The 26,226-nt window shown below is 35.3% G+C and overlaps 2 protein-coding genes across 4 annotated transcripts; both read right to left on the reverse strand.

Moving 5' to 3' along the window:
* LOC142625739 (cysteine protease XCP1-like) lies at positions 1-1,849 on the reverse strand. The gene is made up of 4 exons (XM_075799448.1): positions 1,327-1,849; positions 875-1,110; positions 629-769; positions 1-338 (listed from the first exon to the last, which is right to left on the reverse strand). Exons 1-4 carry the CDS (start codon positions 1,790-1,792, stop codon positions 123-125), a joined length of 1,059 nt encoding a protein of 352 aa, XP_075655563.1. The 5' UTR covers positions 1,793-1,849; the 3' UTR covers positions 1-122.
* A 2,941-nt stretch (positions 1,850-4,790) lies between these two features.
* Positions 4,791-24,310, reverse strand: LOC142623372 (CMP-sialic acid transporter 4-like). 3 transcript variants are annotated; one of them, XR_012842131.1, is made up of 16 exons: positions 24,064-24,310; positions 23,878-23,990; positions 23,662-23,773; positions 23,416-23,495; positions 17,553-17,628; positions 17,348-17,448; positions 16,815-16,886; positions 16,400-16,448; positions 16,241-16,282; positions 15,868-15,989; positions 15,631-15,690; positions 15,476-15,524; positions 10,235-10,329; positions 9,987-10,055; positions 5,118-5,158; positions 4,791-4,990 (listed from the first exon to the last, which is right to left on the reverse strand). XR_012842131.1 is itself a non-coding variant. In XM_075796772.1 (15 exons), exons 1-14 carry the CDS (start codon positions 24,088-24,090, stop codon positions 10,007-10,009), a joined length of 1,047 nt encoding a protein of 348 aa, XP_075652887.1. In that variant the 5' UTR covers positions 24,091-24,310; the 3' UTR covers positions 4,791-5,158; positions 9,987-10,006. The 3 variants fall into 3 exon arrangements, 2 of the variants coding, with proteins under 2 accessions (XP_075652887.1, XP_075652886.1); XM_075796772.1 differs by having other exon boundaries at positions 4,791-5,158; XM_075796771.1 differs by lacking the exons at positions 4,791-4,990; positions 5,118-5,158 and having other exon boundaries at positions 9,785-10,055.
* Positions 24,311-26,226: the final 1,916 nt, after the last annotated feature.

Below are 26,226 nucleotides of genomic sequence, written 5' to 3' on the forward strand. Positions count from 1 at the left end.
TTTTTCCTTATAGAGAGTTTATAGAGAGCCATTTTGTTGGAGGAAAAATATGGGCATACAAATAAAAATCTTCATACATGGAATGAAGAAATTAAAGTTGACATGAGAAGGGAATTAGTAGATCAATTCTTTTTGGTAGGATATGAAGCCATTTTGTTGATACCACAAAGCCCCTCTGGTTTTCCAGTGTTTCTCTTCATCCTTATGTACCCTTTTTCCCCCCACTTAGGTCCCCATGAATTCTTCACGATGATGTAATCTGACCCCTTCAACGAACCATATCCAACAGCTGTTACTCCATGATCTAGCTCAGTTCCACAATGCCCATTGAATATTCCCTGCCAAGCCAACAAAACCACGCATAATTTGAGAAAGCAAGTTGTAGGCATAGAAATGTGTATGGATATAATAATTGTGTTAATGAGAGGATATATATTAGAGTGACATTAGAGATATCAGGTTTTACTATAGATGTAAATCATACATATCTGTCATAAATCAAAAATGAAAAAGTAATTCGGATATTGAAGTGGCATTAATCGCATTCATTTTCACATTTTTTTTTTTTTTTTGGTAATAAAAGTGAGAGTGACTTGAACATTTTCCTTATATATTATATTCAGCTTACCCCGCTATAAAATTGGAAATCTTGACCAGAGGCCTCGATAGCTACACTGAGAGGCTGATGAGCAAGTGCCTTCAAAAGACTTTCTTCATCATTTTGTGGCACATCTTGATAACCACCAATTTTCACTACCTCCATTTCTTCCTAAAGACAGATAAACAAGTGTAATCAATAATTCTATTATAAGAGTTTGTTAACGGCTGAATTTGGTATAGAACAAATTAAGCTAATTAATTACTGTAATTTTACCTTCTGCTCTTCACAACTTCCTTCCTCCATTAAATATGGATAGTCTTCCTCCTTATTCAATCCACCATTGGAGACAATGAATTGGAATGCATAATCCATCAAACCCCCATTGCAGCCATTATTGAAAGTTCTATCACAATCAATTAGCTGTTGCTCGGACAATGAAGTTAAATTTCCAGTGACTATCTGGTTGATGCCCTCGACAGCTGCTACAGTTGAAAATGCCCAACAACTACCTGCATGCTCATCATATCATCATCTATACTCACTACATGATCAACAAAAAAACACTAGCTAGCCACATATACATGCATAGTCATGTATATATGCATGCAAAATGCACATTACCACACAAACATAGAGGATATAGAAGGATCCATGCTATGAAATGAAGATGCATATAGCCGATACATGATATATTTATTGGGAGAGAGAGAGAGAGAATTACATACCACATGAACCTTGGTTCTTGACTGGAGTAACAGCTCCTTTCTTTCTCCAATCCACAGACTTGGGCAGATCAACCACATCTCTATAACTGAAATCTCTGGAGGACCCTCTTGTTTCGGGCAAAGCAGGTTTCAATCCTAGATACTTGTTCTTAAACTCCTCATGGCTTAAGTCTGCAAACTCATTCAACCCAAGCCAGTAGCTACTAATCTCTTTGTTCCTCTCATCAATGTGTTTCAAGTTGTCTTTGAATATCTCAAACCTATGCAACTTCTCTTCAATGCTCCTGTAAGTTTTGCCATGTTTTGACACCCATGATTCAAACAGCTCAATGATTTTATCCATGCAAGTCAAGTGTTCCGGTGAATAACCCACAATCGAAAAATCATGAGCCAGCGCACAACATGCAAAGAGAGACACAGAAAATAAGGCCAGGAAGGAGATCTTAGAATATGAATAGAAAGCCATTTGTGCTTAAGAATTCAATACTGACAGACAGATAAAGATGAATAGATGAGTGAATGTGAGGAAGGAGATGTGCAAGTTATTTATATATAGTCATGGTTTCATGGGTTGCTTTCAAGTGAAGTAGTAAAATATATTGTTTTATCTAATAGCATACGGAGTCTTTACGGTTGGTTTTTTTTGGCAGGCTTTTGTTCCAAGCATGCTCATTTGCTGAAGATTAAGAGTTGCATGCTTGAGCAGCTATGCTTGACCACGCCATCGCCAGCCACTCTTGAGTCAGTAAGAGAGAGCAACTTTTTACCTTACGTAAATTGATTCGCTCACCACCATCTATAAGTATATAATTCAATTTTTTTAGTATAAAATTTTAATATTTAATAATTCATTTATTTGTTATTTGATTTATAAAAATTGTAAAATGCATTTCAAAAGTTGTGTATATGTCTCCATATTATTATTTTTTGTTTAGTTAACTTTTTTTTTAGAAAATTAAATATTATTTATGTTTTAATTAATTACAAAATCATCTTTTAAAACCATGAATTTTAAAGATTATTTAATAATATTTTCAAAATCGAATTCCAATCTTAACAACCATGTAGCCAAATATAGATCAAAGCCTATATAATATGGTAAAACTTAAATACAATTAGTTTCGGGATTGTACTTTACTTTTGCATTGACCAATAAGCTACAAGGTTGAATGTAACTAATATTTACAAAAGATAATATTGTCTTGCTTTATTGCTTATATAATATGTTATGTGGTTGAATTCAATGGAGAACCTACCTACAATACTTAAAAGAATTGTACTCTTGAATTTTATCTTTATACTTTTTATAAAAACAATTGAACTATGGTATTTTGACTATTTTCTCATTCAATGATTCAATGTTTTTAAACGAAGCAATGCTCTCATATTCCTATTTTAAAACACAAAGACCATATGTCTGCTTTAAGTTGGAAGCCACAATTTCACCTTCTGAGCAAAGTTAATAAGCGTAGCAAGTTTGTGTAGTTGGAGGTCTACATAAACCTTCCTGATAATTTTTTGAGCGCTGTGAAGGATTCTAATATTTTTTTAAATAATACTAATGAAGTTTATCATCACGTTAACTCTTATAGCTTGTTTGGATGGATAAAGAGTAGAGTAGAGAGAGAGAGTAAGTTAAAAAATCTTGTTTGGATATTTTTTAAGAGAGGAGGGGGAGGAATTTGGAAGGGTTCTAACTACTTCTAATCCATCATTTTCAATTCTCCCAAATTGGAGAGATTTGGAAGGAGAGTAGAGCATAAAAATGTTTGACCAAATAAATTACCAAACTTACTTTTACCATATTAACAAAATTACAAACTATAAAAAGACTAATTATTTCTCTCCCCTTTACTTAATTTTAAGAACATTCAAACAATGTGGAGGATAACCATTCCCCTCTACTCTCCTCTCCACTACTCTCTTCCTCCAAACTTCCAAACATAGCATTAATGTTGACATGACAATATAAGTGAACTTCCTTAGTGTTCCTTTGAGGTGAGGTTGTAGTCACCAAGCTTTAGGCATTTCAAACAAAGATATAAGAGCAACCGCATCGGTGGTTGCAAATGTTTGCAAAATACAAAAAGTGCTTAATTTTGCATATTTAATAAAAAAAAAAAAACACCCACATCAGTCCTTACAAAAGTGTGCAAATATACAAAACTGCTATAGTAATAATGCATATATGCACAGTTACTGTAACTTTGCATTTAATATTTTAATATTTTTTCTCTCCTTCTCACCGGTCCTCTAACTCTCACCTCACTCTCTCTTTTTCTCATTTTTTTCTCTCTCCGCATCAACCCTCTCAACTCTCTATTTCTCTCATCTCATAAGCTTCCTCTTCCATGGTCAGATCCACAAATCAGTGGGGTTATGCATCGTGGGCGTCGATCAGAGCTGGGTTGAAGGCGTTGATCTTGTTGCACAATGGCTGGGTTGGATGAATATTTAGATTTCATTGATGGTGGCTAGGTTGAATGGGTATTTGGATTTCATTGGTGGTAGCTAGGTTGAATGGGTACTTGGGTGGGTTGATGATGGAGGCTAGTTGCTTGATGATGGTGGTTGAGTGAATTGATGATGGAGGCTGGTTGCTTGATGATGGTGGCTGGGTGGCTAGGTGGGTCGTGTTGGGTCTATGAGAGAGATGATAGTGTAAAAAAAAATGAATATTTTATTAAATAAATGTTTAGAATAATAGACTAATGTGGATATTTTGTAAAAATAGGTGTATAAAATAGATTTTTTTTTTTGCAAAATAAACTGAAATTATACCGTTACTGATGTGGTTACTCTTAACCACGGTCCTACATTTCTAAGTGTTTGGCCCCCTTATGTCACATGCTCCCTCTTTACAAGGGTCTCACCTGTTAATGTGCGGGATATTTTGCACAAGGACGTCATGAGATTGCCCTGTAGCCTGGGTCTTGAGCTAGACTCGCCTAGGCTGAAGCCTGGTCTTGTGGGTTTGTTCAGGGTCTAGCTTGACCTAGGCCTTCATGGTTTTGCCACCCATTAGTGAAACTTCAACAAAATACTTGGCTTCATTGAATATCCTGACCAAATTCATATGTACAAAATTTTCTTGTGCTAGAGACTTGATACTCGATATTGTTAACAGTTTTTTTTTATAAACACAAAAGTTTTTATTATATAGCAAAACTTAAAAACTGAGCACGTCCAAAATGGAACTCAAGTCTTGCAAAATAGCATCAACAAAAGGCTTGGAGCCTACTAAGAGGATCAAAACACCCCAAAACAAAATTATGCAGAGACCAAACATCCTCCATCTTTATTGCTTCTTATTGTGTGTGTGTGTGTGTGTGTGTGTGTTTGAGTAATCCAATGATCGAAGGAACATCATGATAAATTAATTTTGAATTTTTTTTTCTTAAAGAAAAGAAGAAAAATGATGCAGGATGCTTCAGTAGATAATGACAGCTTCAACCATTCCATCATGCAATTAACTATGAATCTCTTTATTGCGTGGAGCATACTTGGAAGTTGGAACCCTACGTTAAGAATGCTTGGCATGATTTTTCAGTTCTTTGCTTCTTTAAAAACTCTTAACTTCATAGCATTTTCTGAGAGGAGTCCAACACAGAGTGCTCTGCAAACATATCATATATTGTTTTCACAAAAGCTCCTTTGCTTGAGGCTTCTTGGAATTACATATGTGGCGGGATACAAGAAAATAGTAAGAGACTCGGTGTTAATTCAACCCTTGAAATTGCTCAAAGGTTCTTGAAACTGAACACTTGCAGTAAATGTGGGAGTAAGCTGACCTTTTCTCCAACGTCAATGGTTCATGCACTGTAGTCAGCTTCTGCAAATTCATGACCTCTCAGATGCAAATCACATTGATTTTTAAAAAAAAATGTCAAAAATCTAAAGAAGGTGAAATCAGAAAGCCAGAGCAGCATAATATTTGAGAAATCTTGTTTAAGATCTCTCCCAATAACAATCATGTCAGCCAAGATAGCAGCCCTTTCACTTAGGTACAATAGCTTAAGTGCTATACATTAGATTTCCCAAATTATATTCAAACACATAAATGTATTGAATTTAGTTCTCCTCAGGAAAGAAAATATTGTTTGTGCTGTGCATTGATCAATACAGTCAGATGCACTTAAGGAATTGAACCTAAGTTTTGCCCATCTTCATGTTGCATTAATACATTGAGAATCACAAGTTATTATGCATTCTTTTGTTCTTTTGTCCTCTTTTCCACCACACCCCCCCCCCCCCCCCCCCTTCCCCAAAACAAATCCTCTTCTCCTCCTCCTCTCTTCTTCCACAGTCCAGACCCAAGTACTTCTTTAAGACAAGAAAAACCAAGGGCACATGCATAGTCCTAAGAACAAAAAATCATTCAGCAGCATAATAACTTAATCCATGTTAGGGTGAGGCACCTAATGCCATGTAATGAATTCATCCCAAACCTTTCCGTTATCTTATTGAATATCAATTTGTCCCACATGGGAGATGGATTCATTACTGAAACAATCATCAATATATAATAAATTTACCTGGGAGTGTAAAAGAATAAAAAGTAGAGAAACAATGAGGTTCCCCCTTGTGACAGACCAAGAAACTCATGAAAGTACAAATGCAATTTAACAGTTAATTTATTGCATAGAACACAATAATATATTTGAAAAACTCCTATGTAATATGTTACAATAAATTTTGTTTCTTGAATGAAAATCAATGCTGTAGTGGGCTACCTCACCAGACATTCTATTATGTGAATTTACATGGTGCCAGCTAAAACTTGCTTTAGGCATGAGAATGAGATGGAGGAATGCCAAACACATTGCAGAATAGTTCTAAAAAAGAAGAAAACATATTTTTTTGATAAATAAATCTCAATTTTTCGAGAAAAAAAAAAATCTAGAAAGGGAACACAAGAAAAAATCTTATGCTAGAAATAGACAGAGGTCCAATTGATGACAAACTATACCACTAGATAAAACACAAAGGAGTCTAAAGAATTACAAAGAAAGAGTATTATGTACAGAAAGGCAACGACTCAATCAAATCCTCAATGGAGCTGCTACTAGTGAAACCCCACGTGAAAGACCAAAAAAAGGTTAGACCAAACCATAAAAGAACTAACTTAAACAAAGATCTGTTCTTTCTCAAGTTAGACAACTAGGCCTAGGCATGGATCAGAAGATGGTTGGGATATTTGGTGTGCTTAGATAAGTGAAGAAACTAATCAAACCTGACCCCTTCTTTTTTATTAGATTCAAAAAAACAAATAAAGCAAACAAAAAGTACAGACTCAGCAGCTCAAATGTGTAGTTGTTTCCACCAAGAGATTTAGAGGGTTCTAGCAGCACTTTTTTGAATGTTATATCAAGAAAATATCTTCTTAAGAAAGTACTTCACCACAAAGAAACTTGAGCTTAAGTCCAGGAAGCATGTTACACTCAAGTAATCTTGTTCTCTATTAAGCATTCTAGCTAATTTCTACTATGGTAGGCAGCAACACTGTTGCTCTTTAACTTTTATGTGAAACTAGCCTAGGATCCCTTAGTATGAAAACAAGAACTTAGTGCTATGGCAGAGTTGTATATATGCTATTTTCTAAGATGACAATAGTGATTCACTTAAACGAGCCAATATCATGAAAATAAGTTCATTTAATCACCGCAATCAGCAACACCCACCATCATGTCTATGATAATGCTTGCATAATTTTTACCAACTAGCATAAGAACAATGCAAACCATTGACAAGTAATTATAACAGGTAGGACACAAAGGTAAAGCACAAAAGTAAATCTACATAGTTTCCTTTTTCCTCTCAGTAAGCAAATTCATGCTAAAACACCAATAGAGCACAATACAAGTCCATATGAAATCAATAAACAAAGAAGTTAGATAGGATCCTATGAATATGATACTTACAGTAACGACTTAGTACTTACTATAGCACTGAGCAAACAATGGGGTTCCCCCCTCTGTGACTAACACCAAGGAACTCATGAAGGTTAAATACAATTTAACAGTTTATTTATTGCACAGAATACAATAATATGTTTGAAAAGCTCTTATGCAATATGTAGCAATAAATTTTTTTCTCGAATGAAAATTAAAGTTCTAGTGGGCTACCTTACCAAACATTCTAGTATGTGAATTTACATGATGCCAGCTGAAACTTGATTTAGAGAAAATTGTAAGATAGCGAAGGAGCTACATGAGATTGGAGAAATGCCAAACACATTACAGGTATAGTTCCAAATATATATCTATATATATATATATATATACATATATCTGTGATAAATCTCAATTTGTCAACCAAAAATAAATTCTAGAAAGTGAAAACAAGAAAGAATCTTATGCTAGAAAGAGACAGAGGTTGAATTGATGATAAACTTTACCACTTGATATCACATAGAGGAATCTAAAGAATTGCAAAGAAAGAGTGTTATGCAAAAAAAGCAACAACTCTATAAAATCTGCGATGGAGTTACTACTAGTTAAACCCATGCATGAGACCAATCAAAGGTTAGACCAAACCATAAAAGAATTCACTTAACATAGCTTTGCTCTTTTTCAAGTTAGCCAACTAGATCTAGGTATGGATTAGAAGATGATTAGGGTATTTGATGTGCTTGGATAAGTGAACAGACTAATCATAAACTTGACCCCTTGTTTCTAATTAGATCCACAAAAACAAGTATAACAAATAAAAAGTACAGACTCAGTAGTTCGGACGTGTAGTTGTTTCCACCAAGAGCTTTAGAGGGTTCTAGCAGCACTTTTTTGAATGTTATATCAAGAAAATATCTTCTTAAGAAAGTATTTCACCATAAAGAAACTTGAGTTTAAGTCCAGGAAGCATGTTACACACAAGTAATCTTGTTCTCTACACTATTAAGCATTCTAGCTGATTTCTACTATGGTAGGTGGCTACACTGCTGCTCTTTAACCTTTATGTGAATCTAGCCTTGTAACCCTTAGTATGGAAACAAGTACTATGACAGAATTGTATATTGCTAAATTACCAAATTTAGGACCGCCCGCTCTAATATCATGTTAAATTATCGATTGTCCCAAAAGCTTAAACTATTGAGATATGGTAAATTTGATCATTTAATCACATACTTCTAACATATACATGCTATTTTCTAAGATGTCAATAATGATTCACTTAAACGAGCCGATATCATGAAAATAAGTTCATTTTAATTGCCGCCATCAGCAACACCCACCACCATGTCTATGATAATACTTGCATACTTTTCAACAACTAGCAATAAGAACAATGCAAACCATTGACAATTAATTATAAAAGGTAGGACAAAGGTATAGCACAAAACAAAATCTCCATAATTTCCTTCTTTCTTTCAGTAAGCAAATTCATGCTAAAACACCAATAGAGCAGCACAACACAAACTCCTCATGAAATCAACAAACAAAGCACACTTAGATAGGATCCTATGAATATGATACTTACAGTTACTATAGCACTAAGCAAACCATGGCGTCCCCCTTGGTCTGAAAGTGGGACAGCATCTATACTATACTATACATATTACAACGACATTCGGTTCACCCACGAAAGCAGAAGGTGGCCACAAAAACAAGCATATTCTCCTTAATAATAACAATACAATACTACTCTCATTCTCACTCTTACACCAATTCTCATTATCATGCTTCTTCTTCTTCCACAGAATGCAATCAACTATACAACAATAAACCATATTTAAAGAGAAAAGCACAAGTTCAAATGTCAAAAAAAAAATAAAAAAAAAACTTACGGTGAGGGATGCCGGAGAGCGTGAGAGGGAGATGATGGAGTGTTGCTGCGGTTAGTGATATACTGATATAGGTGAGATTGAGAGGACCTGGGAAGTGGCAAATGACGGGTTTGGGGTTTTGTGTTGGGTCATTATGGGTTAGGATCACCTATTTATTGTTATCCATTGTCTACTCAACCCATTTAAATTTTACCGGTTTTTAAAACCATGCCCTTTACTTAATTTTAAAAAATCCAAACAGGGTGGAGGATAATCATTCCCCTCTACTCCCCTATACTCTCCTCTCCCTCCAAACTTCCAAACAAAGCATTAAGTTTTTATAATAAAATTGATTGTAACTTTTTATAATTTTTTTTATACCAATTTATAGATTAAGTTTGTGGTATTTTCCATATGTAGGGAACTTCTATTGCACTACGTACCACCTGTATTCTTCAAATGGATACACGAAATGCATTGTCACAAGTCTTAACTCATAACTAATTTGCTTTTCCTTGTAGCTGCCATTCAAGTCTACAGAGAGCTACTGTTCAACCAAGTTGTCAGTCAATATTATCCATTGAATATTATCATTGATTGCTTGAATTTTTATTGCTTTTAGTTTTCCATCTCACAGTCCTACCTTAAAACCAAATCTCAAGCATGACTCAATGAGCAAGTCAGTTTGCCAAAACATGCAAAATGAAGGCCAAAGCCTCAAAATTCATAGATGTAATTGATCAAAAATGTTTTACAAATGAAGGTTTTCAAATCATATACCAACACTTGAGTAAACTTGTCATTGTAATTTTACAAATACAGGTATATCACTGATTTCATGATAATCTGTTCAAAATTATCATAGAGGAGAGGTGAGGCAAAGGAAGAGAGCCTTTACACTGCAGAGCTGGTATGGAATTATCTTTGCTTCCCAACAGCATGCAAATATACCGAGACTGCTACAGTGCTGGAAGCAAGAGAAATAAAGTAATTAAACATAACTACCATCATGCTTTCAATGGTTATTTTTGTTAAAAACAAGTAATAATGGCGTCATCACTCATCAATCCCAACATTATATAAATGCATGCCAGAACAACAGAAAAATGAACAACGAGATGAACCGTGTAAATAGAAGTAACTTACATTGTGCCAAGGATGAAGGTAAGTGAAAGTTTAAATCCAAATAAAAAATAACAAACAAATGCTGTGAAAAGCATTGCCACCGAAGTAGAATACACCTGCAAAACATGGGAAAGCTAATTAAAATGGGAACTTCAATCACAAAGTGCAGAAAATGTTTGCAGCAGGATGGTAATGTATGCTTCTCTTGAATAATGCAATTATAAATGAGTAATGCAATTATAAAGACCAATTTAACTGCATAAAGTGCTAGAAATATTTTAATATATCTATACGTAAAAGAGTGCTACCTAATGTACACAAGGGGTATACAACAGGTACACAAATTTAAATATGGAAAGTATGATCAAGCAAATCAGGCAAAGAAGCAAAAGAAAATACACCCGAAGCATTTATCCACTCAAACAAATTTTGAGGAATAACAGTGATGCAAGAGCAAAACCAAAATTATTTTAGATTTTATATTTTCAGATTTTTGTATTTACCTTCTAGGAAATTGGATAATCGTAGACTTTTATTTGGATAGGGATTAGATTTGAGATTAGATAGGGATTAGTATTTGATTAGATAGTAGACTGAAGTGTCGTACTCCGGGGGTGGTGTGTAAGTTAGACATTGAGAAAGTATATGATCGTGTGAATTGGGACACTTTGTTTTATTTGTTGGAGAGGATGGGCTTTGGGGGTAGATGGAGGAGATGGCTAAAGACTTGTGTCATTACCGTTCGCTTCTCAGTTTTGGTTAATGGATCTCCTGTTGGATTCTTTGGTAGCTCTAGAGGTCCAAGACAAGGTGATCCATTGTCCCCCCTCCTCTTTCTTTGATCATGGAGGTTTTAAGTCGTATCCCAAAGAAAACTGAAGAAAGTGGTCTCATTCAGGGTTTTCATGTGGGTCCTATTAAGTCTACTGGTATCCGTATTTCTCACCTATTATTTGCTGATGATACCATGCTTTTCTATGATGCCTCAAGAGAGCAGATCCTTTCTATTAGGCTGGTTTTGACTTGTTTTCAAGCTTTTATTGGTTTGAAGGTGAATGTGGGGATAAGTGAAATTGTCCCTATTAGGGAGGTGAGCAACATTCAGACTTTGGTTAATATTCTTCAATGCAGGGTGGGCAGTTTGCCTATGATTTACTTGGGTATGCCATTGGGAACTTTGTATAAAACAGCCTCTATTTGGAATCCGATCCTTGAGAGGATGGAAAAGAAGCTTTCAAGCTGGAAGCGGCTTTATTTGTCAAAGGGTGGCAAACTCACTTTCCTGAAAAGTACCCTTTCAAGCCTTCCGACTTATTACCTTTCCCTTTTTACTATCCCTAAAACTGTGGCGACTAGATTGAAACATATTTAGAGGAATTTCTTGTGGGTTCATCAGTTAAGTGTTTCAAATATCCTTTGGTGGCTTAGGAAAAGGTTTGCTTACAGCATGAGTTGGGTGGTTTGGAAATTTGGAATTTGGCGTCTTTTAATCAAGCCCTATTAGGGAAATGGCTTTGGAGGTATGACCATGAAACCACTCATCCATGGCGGAGGGTCATAGCCATGAAATATGGGGAGGGAAAAGGGGGTTGGTGCACTAGAGTTTATAGAAGGGCTCATGGTTGTGGTTTATGGCGAAGTATCAGTGAAGGCGGGGAAAGTTTTGCTAAGCATTTGTCTTTTGTGGTGGGAGATGGTTCTCGTATTCCTTTTTAGCATGATAAGTGGATTGGGAATGTTCCTCTTAAAATGCTTTATCCTCAGTTATTTATGTGTTTAGCCAATAAGGAAACTTGTATTTCTGAAGTGTTAAGCCCTCTAGTGGGTGATAATGACATTGTGGAGTTTAAGATTTTATAGGAAATTCAATGATTAAGAGTTAGCGACTTCCTACTCCCTGCTTCATTTCATCCAAACCCAAATTCCTAAGGGTGGAGGGTGTGACAGGCTTTGTTGGGGTCTTAATGGAAATGGGAAGTTTGATCTTTAGTCTTTTTATCATAAGATTCAAAATGTAGCTCCTTCTGCTTTCCCTTAGAAGGGCATTTGGAAAGTTAAGGTTCCTAAAAGGGTGGCATTCTTTATGTGGACAGCAGCTCATGATCAGATTCTAACTTTGGATAACCTTATGCTTCGTGGTCGCCCTTTCGCAAATCGTTGTTGTATGTGCTGTTGTAATGTAGAATCTGTGGATCACCTATTACTTTTTTGTCCGATAGCTCATTCTTTGTGGACGTATATGCTTCGGTTGTTTGGGATTGATTGGGTCATGCTAGGTTCAGTTGTGGACTTATTATTTTGTTGGTATCATTGACTTGGGAAGCATAGTTTTGATATTTGAAATTTGGTTCCAGGCTGTTTAATGTGGACTATTTGGAGTGAACGAAATCGGCAGTCTTTTGAGGATGAGGGGAAAACTGTGGTTTAGTTATTAGATTTATGCCAACGAAACCTCTTTTCTTTTGTCTATTAGAATAGCTTAGAGGCTACTTATGTCTTTTTGTTCCTTATTTTTCTTTGTTCACTACCATGAACTCTTTGTATTTTTCTTGCTATTCTTTTATTAATAATATTTTCTTCTTACTTATAAAAAAAAAAAAAAAGATTAGTATTTGAATTCAATTAGGATTAGTTTTGGTATGTTGTTATCTTTATCTCTTTATTTTCCAGTTCTAGCTCTATAAGGGTCTGCTAAGAACCCACATTTGGGTTTAGAATGCATTTAGTTAGTCAGTTAGTTTGTTTGTTACAATTCCAAGCATGTTAATCACATTTAACACATGTTAGAATTATTAATGCATATGAGGAATAATAGGACCATTAGGATAAGGCCATGTGGGCCAATAGGATAGTTTCATGGTTCTATAAATACCTACTTGTAATCATATATCCATCATTGAAGAATAAACCAATTAATTGCTTAGTGCATTAGTGCATCTCTCTCTCTCTTAATCTCTTCCTTTCTTTATAGGGGGTGACTACCTCGAATTAAAATCAATTTCTCTACAACTCACATACATTCTCCTACAATTCCCATCCAATCCCATTAGGAACCATTAGGTTCCTAACATTTGGTATCAGAGCCATCAATCTTGAGACTGGAGAATATGACCGACAAGAAATCTTGAAGGACTTACGATAAATGGTGAATGAATTTTCAGCGAAGGTCAAGGCCTTGGTTGAATCTAAAAAGGCCATGAAAGAAGAGCTCTCAAGATTGCAAGAGCATCTTGAGAACATGATGGAAGAGGAGCTACAATCTCTTGATTCGACTGACCAAGAATCCACAATGCATGAACCTATTGTTGTTAGTGTGGAGCAAGAACACACTGTTGGTGTGAATGCAAGTGATCCAATGGTGTTTGACATTTTCCAAACTCATGCTTCAACAAAGGGGGCTGCTCGTGTAATCAAGAATGAAGGCATGGACTTAACAGTCATGCAAGTTGGTGGCAATTCCATTGAGTTTGGACTTTGCTATGGGGGCCACATCTTGCTCATTGATGGCTGTCACAAAGCCAAGGATTTAAACGACAAGTTCCAAAACAGGGCTGATCAAAAATTTTATAAGGACTCAAGGGTAAATTGGGATAGTAAGGTTGAGAGCCAGCTCAATGATCGGGGTGCTTTCATGTCAACAAGAACTGCTGTAGCCTTACAAGGGAGTACCAGCTTAAAAGCTTTCAATGCTGATCACATTCAGGTTCTACAAAATTTAGTGAGAAGCAAGGGACTTCGTGGCTTGTACCATTTCTTTTATGAAATATTGGATAAAGCTAATCACCAACCTAAGACACTAGATGTTCCATTTCTGATTTGCTCGCCCAGATTGCTATTTTCAAAGTTAATAAAATGCCGTAATGGGATGATCTTTGTCCTCAATGTCAATCCTATGACACCATGTCAATTCTTTAAAAAAACAAGATATGGCAATACTAGTAATTCACTTGCTAAGCTTGACCAACTTTGTCATCTTAATGTTTACATCAAGAAGGATACTCAAAGGTGCCATCAAATATATCCCAGTTTATGTGGATAATTCAGAGATATCTTTAGCTCATATCAAGATTGGTTCAGTTACATGGTCATCTGGGTGGGGACCTAAAGGTCTTTCTGGTGACTCAATTCATCTTTTGGAGTTAATTAGATGCCTACAAGCAACATCCAGAAAATTCATTGCGACCGGTCCATGTGCAGCATTGAAAATTGGCTCAATTGATTGTCAATGTTACAGAGCAAGCAATATGGGAGCTATCGAGTTTGTTACTGATTTTGGTACATTTTTAGGGTGTCCATTTACTGGACTTTCTCAAAATGGAACGCCCTTGTTCAAGTTATAGCTTGTGATTAAATGTTTGGAAGTATTTGGTGTGTTCAATAATCAAGATGCATGGGAGCATTGGCTTAGTGGCCGATCTCCCCTCATGAAGATGTCAATGACAACAACACCATGTGGGCAAGGTGTTTTGAAGGAGAGAAAAATATTAGGAACCCACATTTGGGTTTAGAATGCATTTAGTTAGTTACAATCTCAAGCATGTTAATCACATTTAACACATGTTGGAATTATTAATGCACATGGGGAATAATAGAACCATTAGGATAAGGCCATGTGGGCCAATAGGATAGTTTCATGGTTCTATAAATACCTACTTGTAATCATATTTCCATCATTGAAGAATAAACCAATTGATTGCTTAGTGCCATAGAGCATCTCTCTCTCTTAATCTCTTTCTTTCTCTATGGAGGCTAACTACCTCGAATTAAGTCAATTTCTCTACAACTCGCATACATTCCCCTACAATTCCCATCCAATCCCATTAGGAACCACTAGGTTCCTAACGGAGTCTAGTTTATTAGTATTTTAGAATAGACTGATTAATGAAAATTCAAATTGGATATTTTTCCAGTTGTTAGGTGCTGATTCCTAATGCCTTAGGTGCTGATTCCTAAGGATTTAGCTTGGTGCTGATTCCAAGCAACTTCTTAGGTTTATTCTTTACTTTTCTTGTTATTTCATTTCTCTATTAATTGTCCTGCATCAAACAGCTTCAGGTCATGTACCAATCTTTCACACCCTTCAAAAAGAGTGCTGGACATTCATTAAGGTTGAACGTGGGCTAAGAATACAAAGAACAAGTACTTTAGCAAGAACTATCTTTCTTACTTATAAAATAAAATAAAATAAAAAGAAAAAGAAAAAGTACTTTAGCAAGTGCTATCAATGTTAAATTTGCAACAATAAAGTTAATCCTAACTTACCTTGACAATATTGTCAGCATGCTTCATTACCATAGATACAGCAAGGCCACTGCACAAGAGACGATTTAAACAGATTGTATTAAAGGACAATAGGAGAGGTGACAAACAAACATGGATAATTCATAATTATAGTAGAATTGAACTCCTAAAGATACCTTAGTGCGTGGTTGAGAATCATTAGGATGGTAATAAATGAGTATCCATAGAAGAATCCCCTGAACAAAAGAAACAATAACTTCTAAATTAAAACTTCTTCAATTCTAATCAGAAAAGAAGAATATCCCACTTCAAAGGCAGTAAATAATCTTTTAAATAATGACTTCACAGGGGGAAATGGAGAGGATGGACCAATGGTAAGAGGAGAATCAGAAACAGAGAAATGCTAGAATTACTTGTTCATCACCGCATCAAAATCTTGGGTCACTATAGCAACAGCATTAAACACCATACCAAAGACGTATAACCAGAAGTTTTGCACATTTATGTTTCTCGAAGGACGCTTTTTCATTATAGCCTGTAAAAATCATAAGCAAGATAATTAACAGAACAGATATCTAGATCACTCTATTGAGAGCTTTCACTTTTTTAACTCTGGATCACTAAAAAACTTCAATCAGTCTTACAAAATCCATCAATTAACAAAATTCAACCCAATCATTGATCAAGTTATGTTGGGTTAGGATTTAAACAGTAAATGACTAAATGACGGACATGAATTGTAGTTCTGAAGAACTAGAGTGCAAACTGTGTACTTAAAAAACTCACCTCAGTGTACACTCCTGCAAAACCACTTAAGAGTGCCATGACCTGCAAAGAAATCACCCCAATTATGATAACAAGAACCTTAAGCTATAAAATGTTTTCCTTTGGTTTTTTTTTTCTTCATTGTTATATTAAGAGTGTCTAAAGTTTTGGTTAACTCACAATGGCCATCAGCCAACCTTCAACAGATGTTTGTAATACAGCATCAGAACTGCAAAAACAATGTCATTTTCTAAGGCACAGACAATAAGTTCAAAGTAGACAAAAATTGAATTTCAAGAAACGATTAGACAAGTAATATAGTTAAAACCAATGTTCACTAATTCCTACTTCTCAAGTACATGGCTACATGCACCAAGATATCATCACTTCCTAAAAGTGATATAAGATTTAGTAAATAATATTTTCGTTCATTAGTAGACTACATCCTGTCCTGTACAATAAACAAGAAGCACACATCAATCAGTATGGATTGTACATGTGACAATTCCAATAGTATCCTTAAGCTCAACATTCCAAAACTCATACACAACTGAGTCTGAAACAGTCCATAAATAAGATGTGTGAGCAATCTTACTTTGTTTTTAGCTGAGTTGTACTACACCCAACACATAGTAGAATGAAAGCCGCCCATTGAATATTGCTTAACCTGAAAAAAAATATAATTGGAACACAAAGCTCAAAAAAAAATTGCAGTCCTAATTGGTTTGGCTTAAATTCTTAATTAGTTTAAATTAGCTTTTTTCCTTAATCTTTCACTCTCTATACTCAGACACATAGCCCAAGAGCAGCTGAATTAGTACATATGTTCATGCTCATGGATGCTTTTCACATTCCCAATATGTTCTTGAATTTATAAACTAGAAAAAGAAAAAGGAGAAAAGGAACCAATTTAGTTTGATCTCTTTCTCCTATTTGGGCCAATGATCTTAACATTAAATATTTCTAAGAGTATCAATGAGATGACATGTAAACCAAATGAATTACTATGACTCTTCCATCTTCATTGTATTTGTTAAGGGGCTTTTGCAAACATTTTCCATGATGAAATATAAATAAAAAATAAATAAATAAATCCAATGTAAATGATGGAAACTGGCAAGGACTTACTTCTTCTTAAGTATAATTCTATACAAAACACCAGTACTGATAATATTCAGATTCTTCAGTATTTGATAACCCGGGGCATCCACATGCTCAAGGATGTAGTACTGCAACATAAAAGTGAAGAATACACATTAATCAAATTTTAGCAAGCAAGAATACAGATGGAATTGTGACTCCCAAAAATAAAAACATGATTCCCACAACAAACCTGGAGCAGATTTTTGACTAGGTAAAGTAAGGCAGGAATGGGGTATACAATAACTTCATCCAATGTTGTACTCAACCTAGTTCAAAGGCAGAACAAGCAACAATAATAATTAGATATGATTGGAATAAGAATGTGAACTTAAAAGTAAAATACAGTTAAATAACTGGGATGAAACAAAATGTGCATTGTTGAAATATGAGGAGCTGTGCTGTGCTGTGAAGGTGATCTATAGCTTGAAGATGTAATGTACAAGGTGAAGACAGAAGCTTAAACTGCAGAATCAAGTGCTGCATAAACTACAGTTGTTTAGTGTAAATACTTGTAAAGCTGCTTGTAGTTTAGTTGTATTTAATTAGATGGTTAATAGTGACAGGTGTTAATTGATGATTGGTTCCGGATTAATTGTTAGTTAGTTAGAGAGCTTGTTAGCTTTTTCCCGCTCTGTTAGTGTATATAAACTCAGAGCTTAGTGTAATTATATTCATTCAAGCATTTCACAAACACAATTTCTCTCCCTCTTTCTCTTGGTTGTGACCTCCATAGTCAAAGCTTAATCTTTGACATGGTATCAGAGCTGACTGGCTCAGCAAGTTCAGTTTTTCATTGCTGTTATCCCAGTTTCAACTCTTGCTTTCTTTTTCATCTTTCTTTTGATTCTTGATCAATTTTCCTTTGATTCTAGGTCAGAATTTTGTTTTCTCTGAGTTGAATTTGCACAAAATCTTCCTTGATTTCTCAGTCAATTCAGTCTCAACCTTCTCCAGGATTCTTCAAGATTTGATCGAATTTCTTTGATTCTTCAAACTTGATTGATCACCATGAGCACTCAATCTGCCTCAACTTCAACAGCAGCACCTGCTCACCCTCAACTTCAACTTTGGGAGATTTCTTCAAGCCCATACTTTCTTCCTAACAGTGATAATCCTGGTATGACTCTCATGACTCAACCATTGACCAAAGAAAATTATAATACTTGGAGTAGGTCTATACTAGTGTCTTTGAATGCAAAATCTAAGCTTGGTTTCATTGATGGATCAATTCCAAAACCTCAGTCTGAATCTGATCCTAGTTATATAGCTTGGTGTAAGTGTAATAGCATGGTTTTGGCTTGGTTATTCAACTCTCTTACAAAGGATACTCAAGCTAGTGTGATCTACTTTAAGTCTGCTAGGTAGGCTGGCTTGATATGTTACACAGGTATTCTCAAGGCAATGGTCCTAGGATTTTTGAGTTGAGGAAAGCTGTGAGTTCTTTAGCTCAGGCGGACTCAAGCATCAAAGCTTATTACACCAAGTTTAAGGGTGTTTGGGATGAATTTTCTAACTATAGGACCTGTACTTGTGGTCATCAAGATGAAGAATGTACTATGGCATTTTTCATGGGACTTAATGAGATTTATGCAGGAGTTAAGGGACAGATCTTGCTCATGGATCCAGTTCCACCTTTGTCTAAGGTGTTTTCTCTTTTGCTTCAAGATGAAAAGCAAAGAAAAGTAGGATCTGGTCATGTAGTTCAATCTGAATCTGCAGCTTTGGTTTCCAAAACAGCAAACACATATCAGAAATCCACTTCCACTTATGGCAAGAGCACGAATGGCAGACCTCAGTGCACACATTGTGGATTGATGGGACATGTAGTAGACAATGCTACAAATTGCATGGATATCCTCCAAGATATAAGTCCAAGGGTAAAGGTCAAGCCTCTGCCAACAGTGTTGCTGTTTCTGTTACTGATCACATGGTGGATGACAATGTTTCTCTTACTCGTACTGAGTATCAGCAACTCTTGAGCTTATTCAACTCTCAGGCTCACTTTGGCACACAAGGTCCTCAAGAATAGGCTTCAGGAGATCATCAAGTAGCTAACATCATTGCTCAACCTACCATGGGATTTGCTGGACATGAAATGTCAGGTATCTCTTTCCAAAATCTTTCTAAACTACCTATTAATTCCCTGGAATATTCTGTTTTTTCTTCACATGCCAACGCAACTTTCATTACCTCCACTGGCTGGATTCTTGACAGTGGAGCCACTGATCATATGGTCCACTCTGTTCATCTTCTCTCCTCTATTACCTCTTTAGTACATATTTCTGTTAAGTCACCTAATGGTGACATTGCACAAGTCACCCATATAGGCACTGTCAAACTAAGATCCACATTGACATTAGACAATGTTCTTTGTGTTCTAACCTTTTCTTTTAATCTTGTTTCCATCAGTAAACTCACACAAAATATCCATTGGTGTTGTTTTTTCCTTTCCAATTTCTGCTTCAGTAAGGACTTACAGCTTTGAAAGATGATTGGGTTGGGTAAGAAGCTTGGTGGACTGTACATTCTGCAGAATTCTTCAGCTGCTTTGCCTGCTTCCATCTCTGATGTTCTTTCTAAACTTGTACCTGCCTCTTTTAAAACTTTTGTTCATTCTTGTAATAAAACCTCTGTTGTGGATGATTCCAATCTGTGCAATAAAACTTCTTTTTCTTGTCCTGTTTGTCCCATTGCTAAACAAAGAAGGTTGCCATTTACTTCTTCTTCTCATATTTCTAAGTCTAGCTTTGAATTGATTCATGTAGATATATGGGGACCATATTCTGTACCTTCTTTGAATGGTTCTAAATATTTTCTGACAATTGTGGATGATTATAGCAGATGCACTTGGGTGTATTTGATGAGATCCAAATCTGAAACATCTGTTTTAATTTAAAATCTCTTTAACATGGTAACTACTCAGTTTAATGCTTCCATTAAAGTTTTAAGGTCTAATAATGGACCTGAGTTTGTGATGGCATCTTTCTTTGCTTCAAAAGGTGTACTTCATCAACTTTCTTGTGTTGAAACACCACAGCAAAACTCTATAGTTGAAAGGAAACATCAACATCTCCTAAATGTGGCTAGAGCTCTTAGGTTCCAAGCCAATTTACCTTTAAAGTTTTGGGGAGATTGTAGTCTTACAGCCACATACCTTATTAACAGAAAACCCCATACTTCATAATCTTACACCTTTTGAGAAGCTTCTCGGCCATCCACCTTCCTATACTCATTTGAAAATATTTGGTTGCTTTTGTTATGCTTCCACCCTCACTAGAAACAGAACCAAATTTGATGCTAGCGCCAAACCTTGTATATTTCTTGGTTATACCAATGGCATCAAAGGTTACAAACTCTATGATTTGACTACCAAATCTGTTTTAATTTCTAGGGATGTTTTTCATAATTCCATCTTCCCATTTAAGCACTGGTTAACTAAATCACAGCCCAATCATACTCTTTTCCCTTCTCAACCTTTTGTTCCTGATCCTGACAATCCCACTTATGCAGAACCTTACCTTTCTACAGAACCTGTTCTTGATTCTAGTGAAATGGCTGTCCCACGAGACCAATTTCCTGAATATGATGAACCTGAGGCTCCCCTTCCTAGTGCCCCTCATGATCATCTTCCTGATCCCATTAGACACTCCTCTAGACCTCACAAAACTCCTAGTTATCTTCAGGATTACCATTGCTATTAAGCTTCTGCAGGTGTTCCATCAGTTTCAGTTGCTGCTCTTACCCACTACACTGATTCCAATTCTGTTAGCTGTTCTGGTAAGCTCTATCGTCCTTTTCCACTCTTTCTTACACTAACCTTTCCTCGAGTCATAAAGCTTTCTCCATTACCTTATCTACTCATAGAGAGCCTACTTCTTATGCCCAAGCTGTTCAAGATCCTAAGTGGTTAGATGCAATGCCAGCTGAAATTGATGCTCTCCAAGCTAATCATACTTGGGAATTGATTGAATTTCCACCTGGAAAGCAGCCCATTGGCTGCAAATGGGTTTATAAAATAAAGCTCAAAGCTGATGGTTCCATTGAGCGATACAAAGCCAGATTAGTTGCAAAGGGGTATAGTCAGACTGAAGGGGTTGATTACTATGAAGCTTTTTCTCCTGTGGTGAAGTTTGTTACTGTCCGAACTCTCCTTGCCTTGGCAGCTATCAATGGTTGGCATCTAGCCCAGTTAGATGTCAACAATGCCTTTCTACATGGGGAGTTGGATGAGGAGGTTTATATGCTTCCTCCTCCAGGTTGTGGCAGCAAGGGGGAGTGCAATCAAGTGGTGTGTAGGCTGACTAAGTCCTTATATCGACTCAAACAGGCTAGTAGACAATGGTTTGCTAAGCTGTCTTCTACCATCATTCAGCAAGGATTCATCCAATCAAAGTCAGATTATTCAGTGTTTACTAAGGTTGAGAAGTCTTCAATCATCATTTTGCTTGTCTATGCAGATGATATCTTAATAGCAAGCAACAATGTGGCAGCTGTAGATAATTTCAAGAAGTTCTTGGACAACAAATTCAAACTTAAAGACCTTGGAGTTTTAAAATATTTCCTAGGTCTTGAAGTTGCAAGAACTACAAAAGGGATATCTTTGTGGTAAAGGAAGTATACCCTAGAGGTTCTTTCTGATGCAGGTTTTCTAGCAAGCAAACCAGCACATACACCCATGGAAAATTTGCAAAGTTCAGTAGCACAGAAGGGACTAATGTAGCTGATCCTGGCATGTATAGAAGACTTGTAGGAAAACTTTTGTACTTGACTTTAACCAGACCTGACATTAGTTATGCAATTCACAAACTAAGTCAGTACATGTGTTGTCCTAAGCTTCCACACCTTCAAGCTGCTTACAGAGTTTTAAAATACTTGAAGAACAGTCCAGGACAGGGTCTTTTCTTTTCTGCACAGTCTACTTTACATCTAAAATCCTATTGTGATGCTGATTGGGCAGGCTACCCTGAAACTAGAAGATCCATTTCTGGTTTTTGTGTTTTCCTAGGAGATTCCTTAATCTCATGGAAGTGCAAAAACAACAAGTAGTGGCTAGATCATCAGTAGAATCTGAATATAGAGCAATGGCATCTGTGACCAGTGAGTTAGTGTGGCTAATTGCTCTCTTGCAAGACTTTGGTTTTAGACACAAATAGTCAGCCTCTCTCTATTGTGACAGCAAAGCAGCCGTATACATTGCTGCCAACCTCGTTTTCCACTAAAGAACAAAACATATTGAGGTTGATTGTCATTTAATTAGGGAAAAGATACAAGCAGGGACAATTAGAACATTTCATGTGCCTACTAAACATCTTCTTTTTTTTTATAAATAATGTAAGAATATTATTAATAATAAAAATATTGCCAATCTACTAAACATCAACTAGCAGATCTTTACACTAAGCCTCTTGGCAAGGTTCAATTCTTCAAGCTCCTTTCCAAGATGGGCATACTCAATATATATGCTCCATCTTGTGGAGGAGTGTTGAAATGTGAGGAGTTGTGCTGTGCTGTGAAAGTGATCTATAGCTTGAAGAAGTAATGTACAAGGTGAAGACAGAGGCTTAAACTGCAGAATCAAGTGCTGCATAAACTACAGTCACTTAGTGTGTAGTTTAGTTGTATTTAATTAGTTGGTTAATAGTGACAGGTGTTAATTGATGATTGGTTCCGGATTAATTGTTAGTTAGTTAGAGAGTTTGTTAGCTTTTTCCCGCTCTGTTAGTGTATTAAAACTCAGAGCTTAGTGTAATTATATTCATTCAAGCATTTCACAAACACAATTTCTCTCTCTCTTTCTCTCGGTTATGAACTCTATAGCCAAAGCTGACATTTCATCCTAGATATGGTGAAATCATTCAGTGCATGCTGTGTAATATGTCCTGTTCTCAGGTCAGAGTGAGAGCTCTACATGTGGTTCCTACAGATGGGACCCACCATTATGAGAATTACATCAAGTGCACAGAATAATTTCTCCTGAATACGATAATTCCAACTTAATGAGAGCATTAAATCACAAGTTGAATGAAAACTTAGCATTAAAAAAAAAAAAAAACCTGTTATCTTCAGTGACGCCTTCACTCTTCCATATCCTTGCCAAAGCTAAAAGTGAGATCCCACATTTTAAAGCCTCCACCTAATTCAATAAAAGAAGAAATAAACCAATACCCATTTCTTTGAACACCTAGAAAGACCTACCAAACTGCAAGTTATACACAAATTACACTTGAAACATTAATTGTAAATAATAAATTTTAAAAAAAAAAAACCATTTTTTTTTTAATAATTATAACTATGCTTACCATAAAATTAGAAGTGGTAACACTATAAGCGTACTTGCCATTTCTCTTAGACCACACAATAAGTATGCCTTGCGAACTAGTAAGAAGTGTCAATGCAACTACCACAACGATCCTATAACAAGAACAAACAAAATTATAGAATTTACTTACTAATCTCTCTTAATTACAACATGGGTATTGATTAGAATTTGAAAAAGAAAATGAAAGAACTCATACTTGAGCTTCCATTTGGACCAGTCAACGGTGGCAGCTCCCAAGGTGGGCACATTAGTCACTGAAAGAGGTTTCCGGCTTTCTATGTCGTCTCCACCACCATTTTCATCTTCGTCCTACAAAAAAAAAAGGTGTTACAAAATTGATGGGTATAGAGGAAATGAGTGAATTAGAGGGAAAGAAAGGTACCTGATCTTTGAGTTTTCTGTATTCCATGTCTTCAGAAATCTCTGTGCGTGTGTCTCAGATTCTGCTATGAATTCGCTTTCTTTTCACATTGTCAGATTCGAGACCCAATCTTGGTCGGTCGTTAGGATAAGGAGCGTTTTCAGAAGAATACGAAGAAACAACACGCGATTTTCAGGAAAAGTGTGGTTTCGAAGGAGTCGCTGTTTTAAAATCGTAGTAGCTCCGACTGATTTTTTTTTTTTTTTTTATTATCAAAACCCGGTTTTAAACTCAATCGTGTTTCTGCAACACAGACTCTTTTTTTGTTTTTTAGAGGAGTCAATACCTAAAATACCCTTGACCCTCAAGTAATTTGCTAAAGTGGATTTTAGACGGAGAATGAATAATAATATGGGTTAATAAAATAAAAATGAGGAGTGAAAACTTTTTTAAAGATATTTGTTGAAGGAGAGAGTAAAATGATGGTAGAACCTGTGGGTTGTCTTATAGGCCAACAAAAAGTTCGCTCTTCAAAATATGTACAAAACTTAGATGAGAAAATCTAATGGTTAATAACAAAAATGCTCATGTGCAAGTTGCACATGGCCTTGTACATTGCTTTTTTTTTTTTTTCTGTGAGCGTGACAATGTTTGTTTTTTTCCTTTTTTTCATTTTTTTCTTTTTTTTTCTGTTTAGATATGGTTTTTTTTTTTTTCAAGACATGATTTTTTTTTAATAAATTTGGATAATTGTATTTTTTTGTCAATTTTTTTTGTTTTAACTGGGCATCATTTTTAACAATGATATATTAGTAAATTTATATAAATTCACTTTTTTCATCCTGCACTTCTTTACTCTAACCAAACAAAAATGAGAGAAATTAAAATATTTTCTATACTCTCACTATTTCATCTTCTCACCATTTTCTATTCTCCTACTCTTCCACCCTTCTAACTAAACGGACCTTAATAACAAATTTATGGGCTTGTAAATTCCTCACATGTCTGACCTTCAAGCACTACAAGATCGAGTTCAATTGTGAACTTGGCAAACTATGACTCTCTCTCTCTCTCTCTCTCTCTCTCTCTCTCTCTCTCTCTCTCTCTCTCTCTCTCTCTCTCTCTCTCTCTCTCTCTCTCTGATACTAGCACTTGGAAAAGGGAAAGTGAATACCAATATATATATAATATTATTAGCTGTCTTTAGCTTTGTAGTTGGGATCATATATATATATATATATATATTTATTGTCTTTAGCTTTGTAGTTGGGATCATATATATATATATATATATATATATATATATATATATATATATATATATAAATTTAGAAAAAAAAAAACTCTATAGTGGGACACTCAGGAAGTGATGCTTTACTGTGTTATAACCTATTTAGCAAATTTATTAACATTTAAAATGATAGTATAGCCTTAAGATTGCAATTTAAAGTCCTTTTTTGTAATTTGCAAACACAACAAAAAAATTTGAGTTTTCCAGTAGCAATTTTTACAAGTTTTTTACAAATGGTTTGGTTGTGATTTTAAAATTTGTGTTTTCAAATGGACCCAAAGTGCAACTCAATTCAATAATAAAATTTTTCTATATACTTTATTACTCTTTAGTTTTTAAAAGATATCGAATTTAAAAGAAGTTTCTAAAAAAATATATCAAATTTAAAAGATATAGTATATGATAAAGTGTTTTAAAGTAATTTAATTAGCATCTCTCAATATTTCCAATGAATGTACCAAAGATTCAAAAAAAAAATCTTAATAAAAAATAATTATAATAGAGTTCTCTTCAAGCTCCCTTCGAATATAACAAGTTAGGTTTAAGGCAGACATAGTTTTCTCCGCCCCACATCCACCTCCACCTTTGCCTAATCCTTTAAATAAATAAATAAAATAAATAAATAAATAAAATAAAAAAAAACAAGCATTGGTTAGCCTAATCTTGAGTGCTCCGTTAAACACAACATTGTAAACCTTGTAATCACAATTGTATTAATGACTTAAAAAATTAATTCAAAATTAAGTTCCACGAAGAAAATATTGAGTACTATATTAAAATATGTAATAATAGAATTAAGGATGATTACGTTTTACGTAAGAGTGGCAATTTCTATTCAACTATATAAGTCAGCCTAAACATGAACAATGATTTTAAAACCTATCAACCCTAAA

This window comes from Castanea sativa, chromosome 2 (genome assembly GCF_040712315.1).
Source record: "Castanea sativa cultivar Marrone di Chiusa Pesio chromosome 2, ASM4071231v1".
Lineage (NCBI taxonomy): Eukaryota > Viridiplantae > Streptophyta > Magnoliopsida > Fagales > Fagaceae > Castanea > Castanea sativa.

What these genes read in the sequence shown, in the direction of transcription:
- LOC142625739 (XM_075799448.1), bottom strand. Translation starts at nt 1,792, where the DNA reads ATGGCTTTCTATTCATATTCTAAGATCTCCTTCCTGGCCTTATTTTCT. An exon ending in GAAGTTGTGAAGAGCAGAAG is followed by an intron (nt 770 to 874) that starts GTAAAATTACAG and finishes ATCTGTCTTTAG; the next exon opens with GAAGAAATGGAGGTAGTGAA. An exon ending in ATTTCCAATTTTATAGCGGG is followed by an intron (nt 339 to 628) that starts GTAAGCTGAATA and finishes TTGGCTTGGCAG; the next exon opens with GGAATATTCAATGGGCATTG.
- LOC142623372 (XM_075796772.1), bottom strand. Translation starts at nt 24,090, where the DNA reads ATGGAATACAGAAAACTCAAAGATCAG. An exon ending in TTACCACTTCTAATTTTATG is followed by an intron (nt 23,496 to 23,661) that starts GTAAGCATAGTT and finishes TTATTGAATTAG; the next exon opens with GTGGAGGCTTTAAAATGTGG. An exon ending in GGCGTCACTGAAGATAACAG is followed by an intron (nt 17,629 to 23,415) that starts GTTTTTTTTTTT and finishes CCTTTGAACTAG; the next exon opens with GTTGAGTACAACATTGGATG.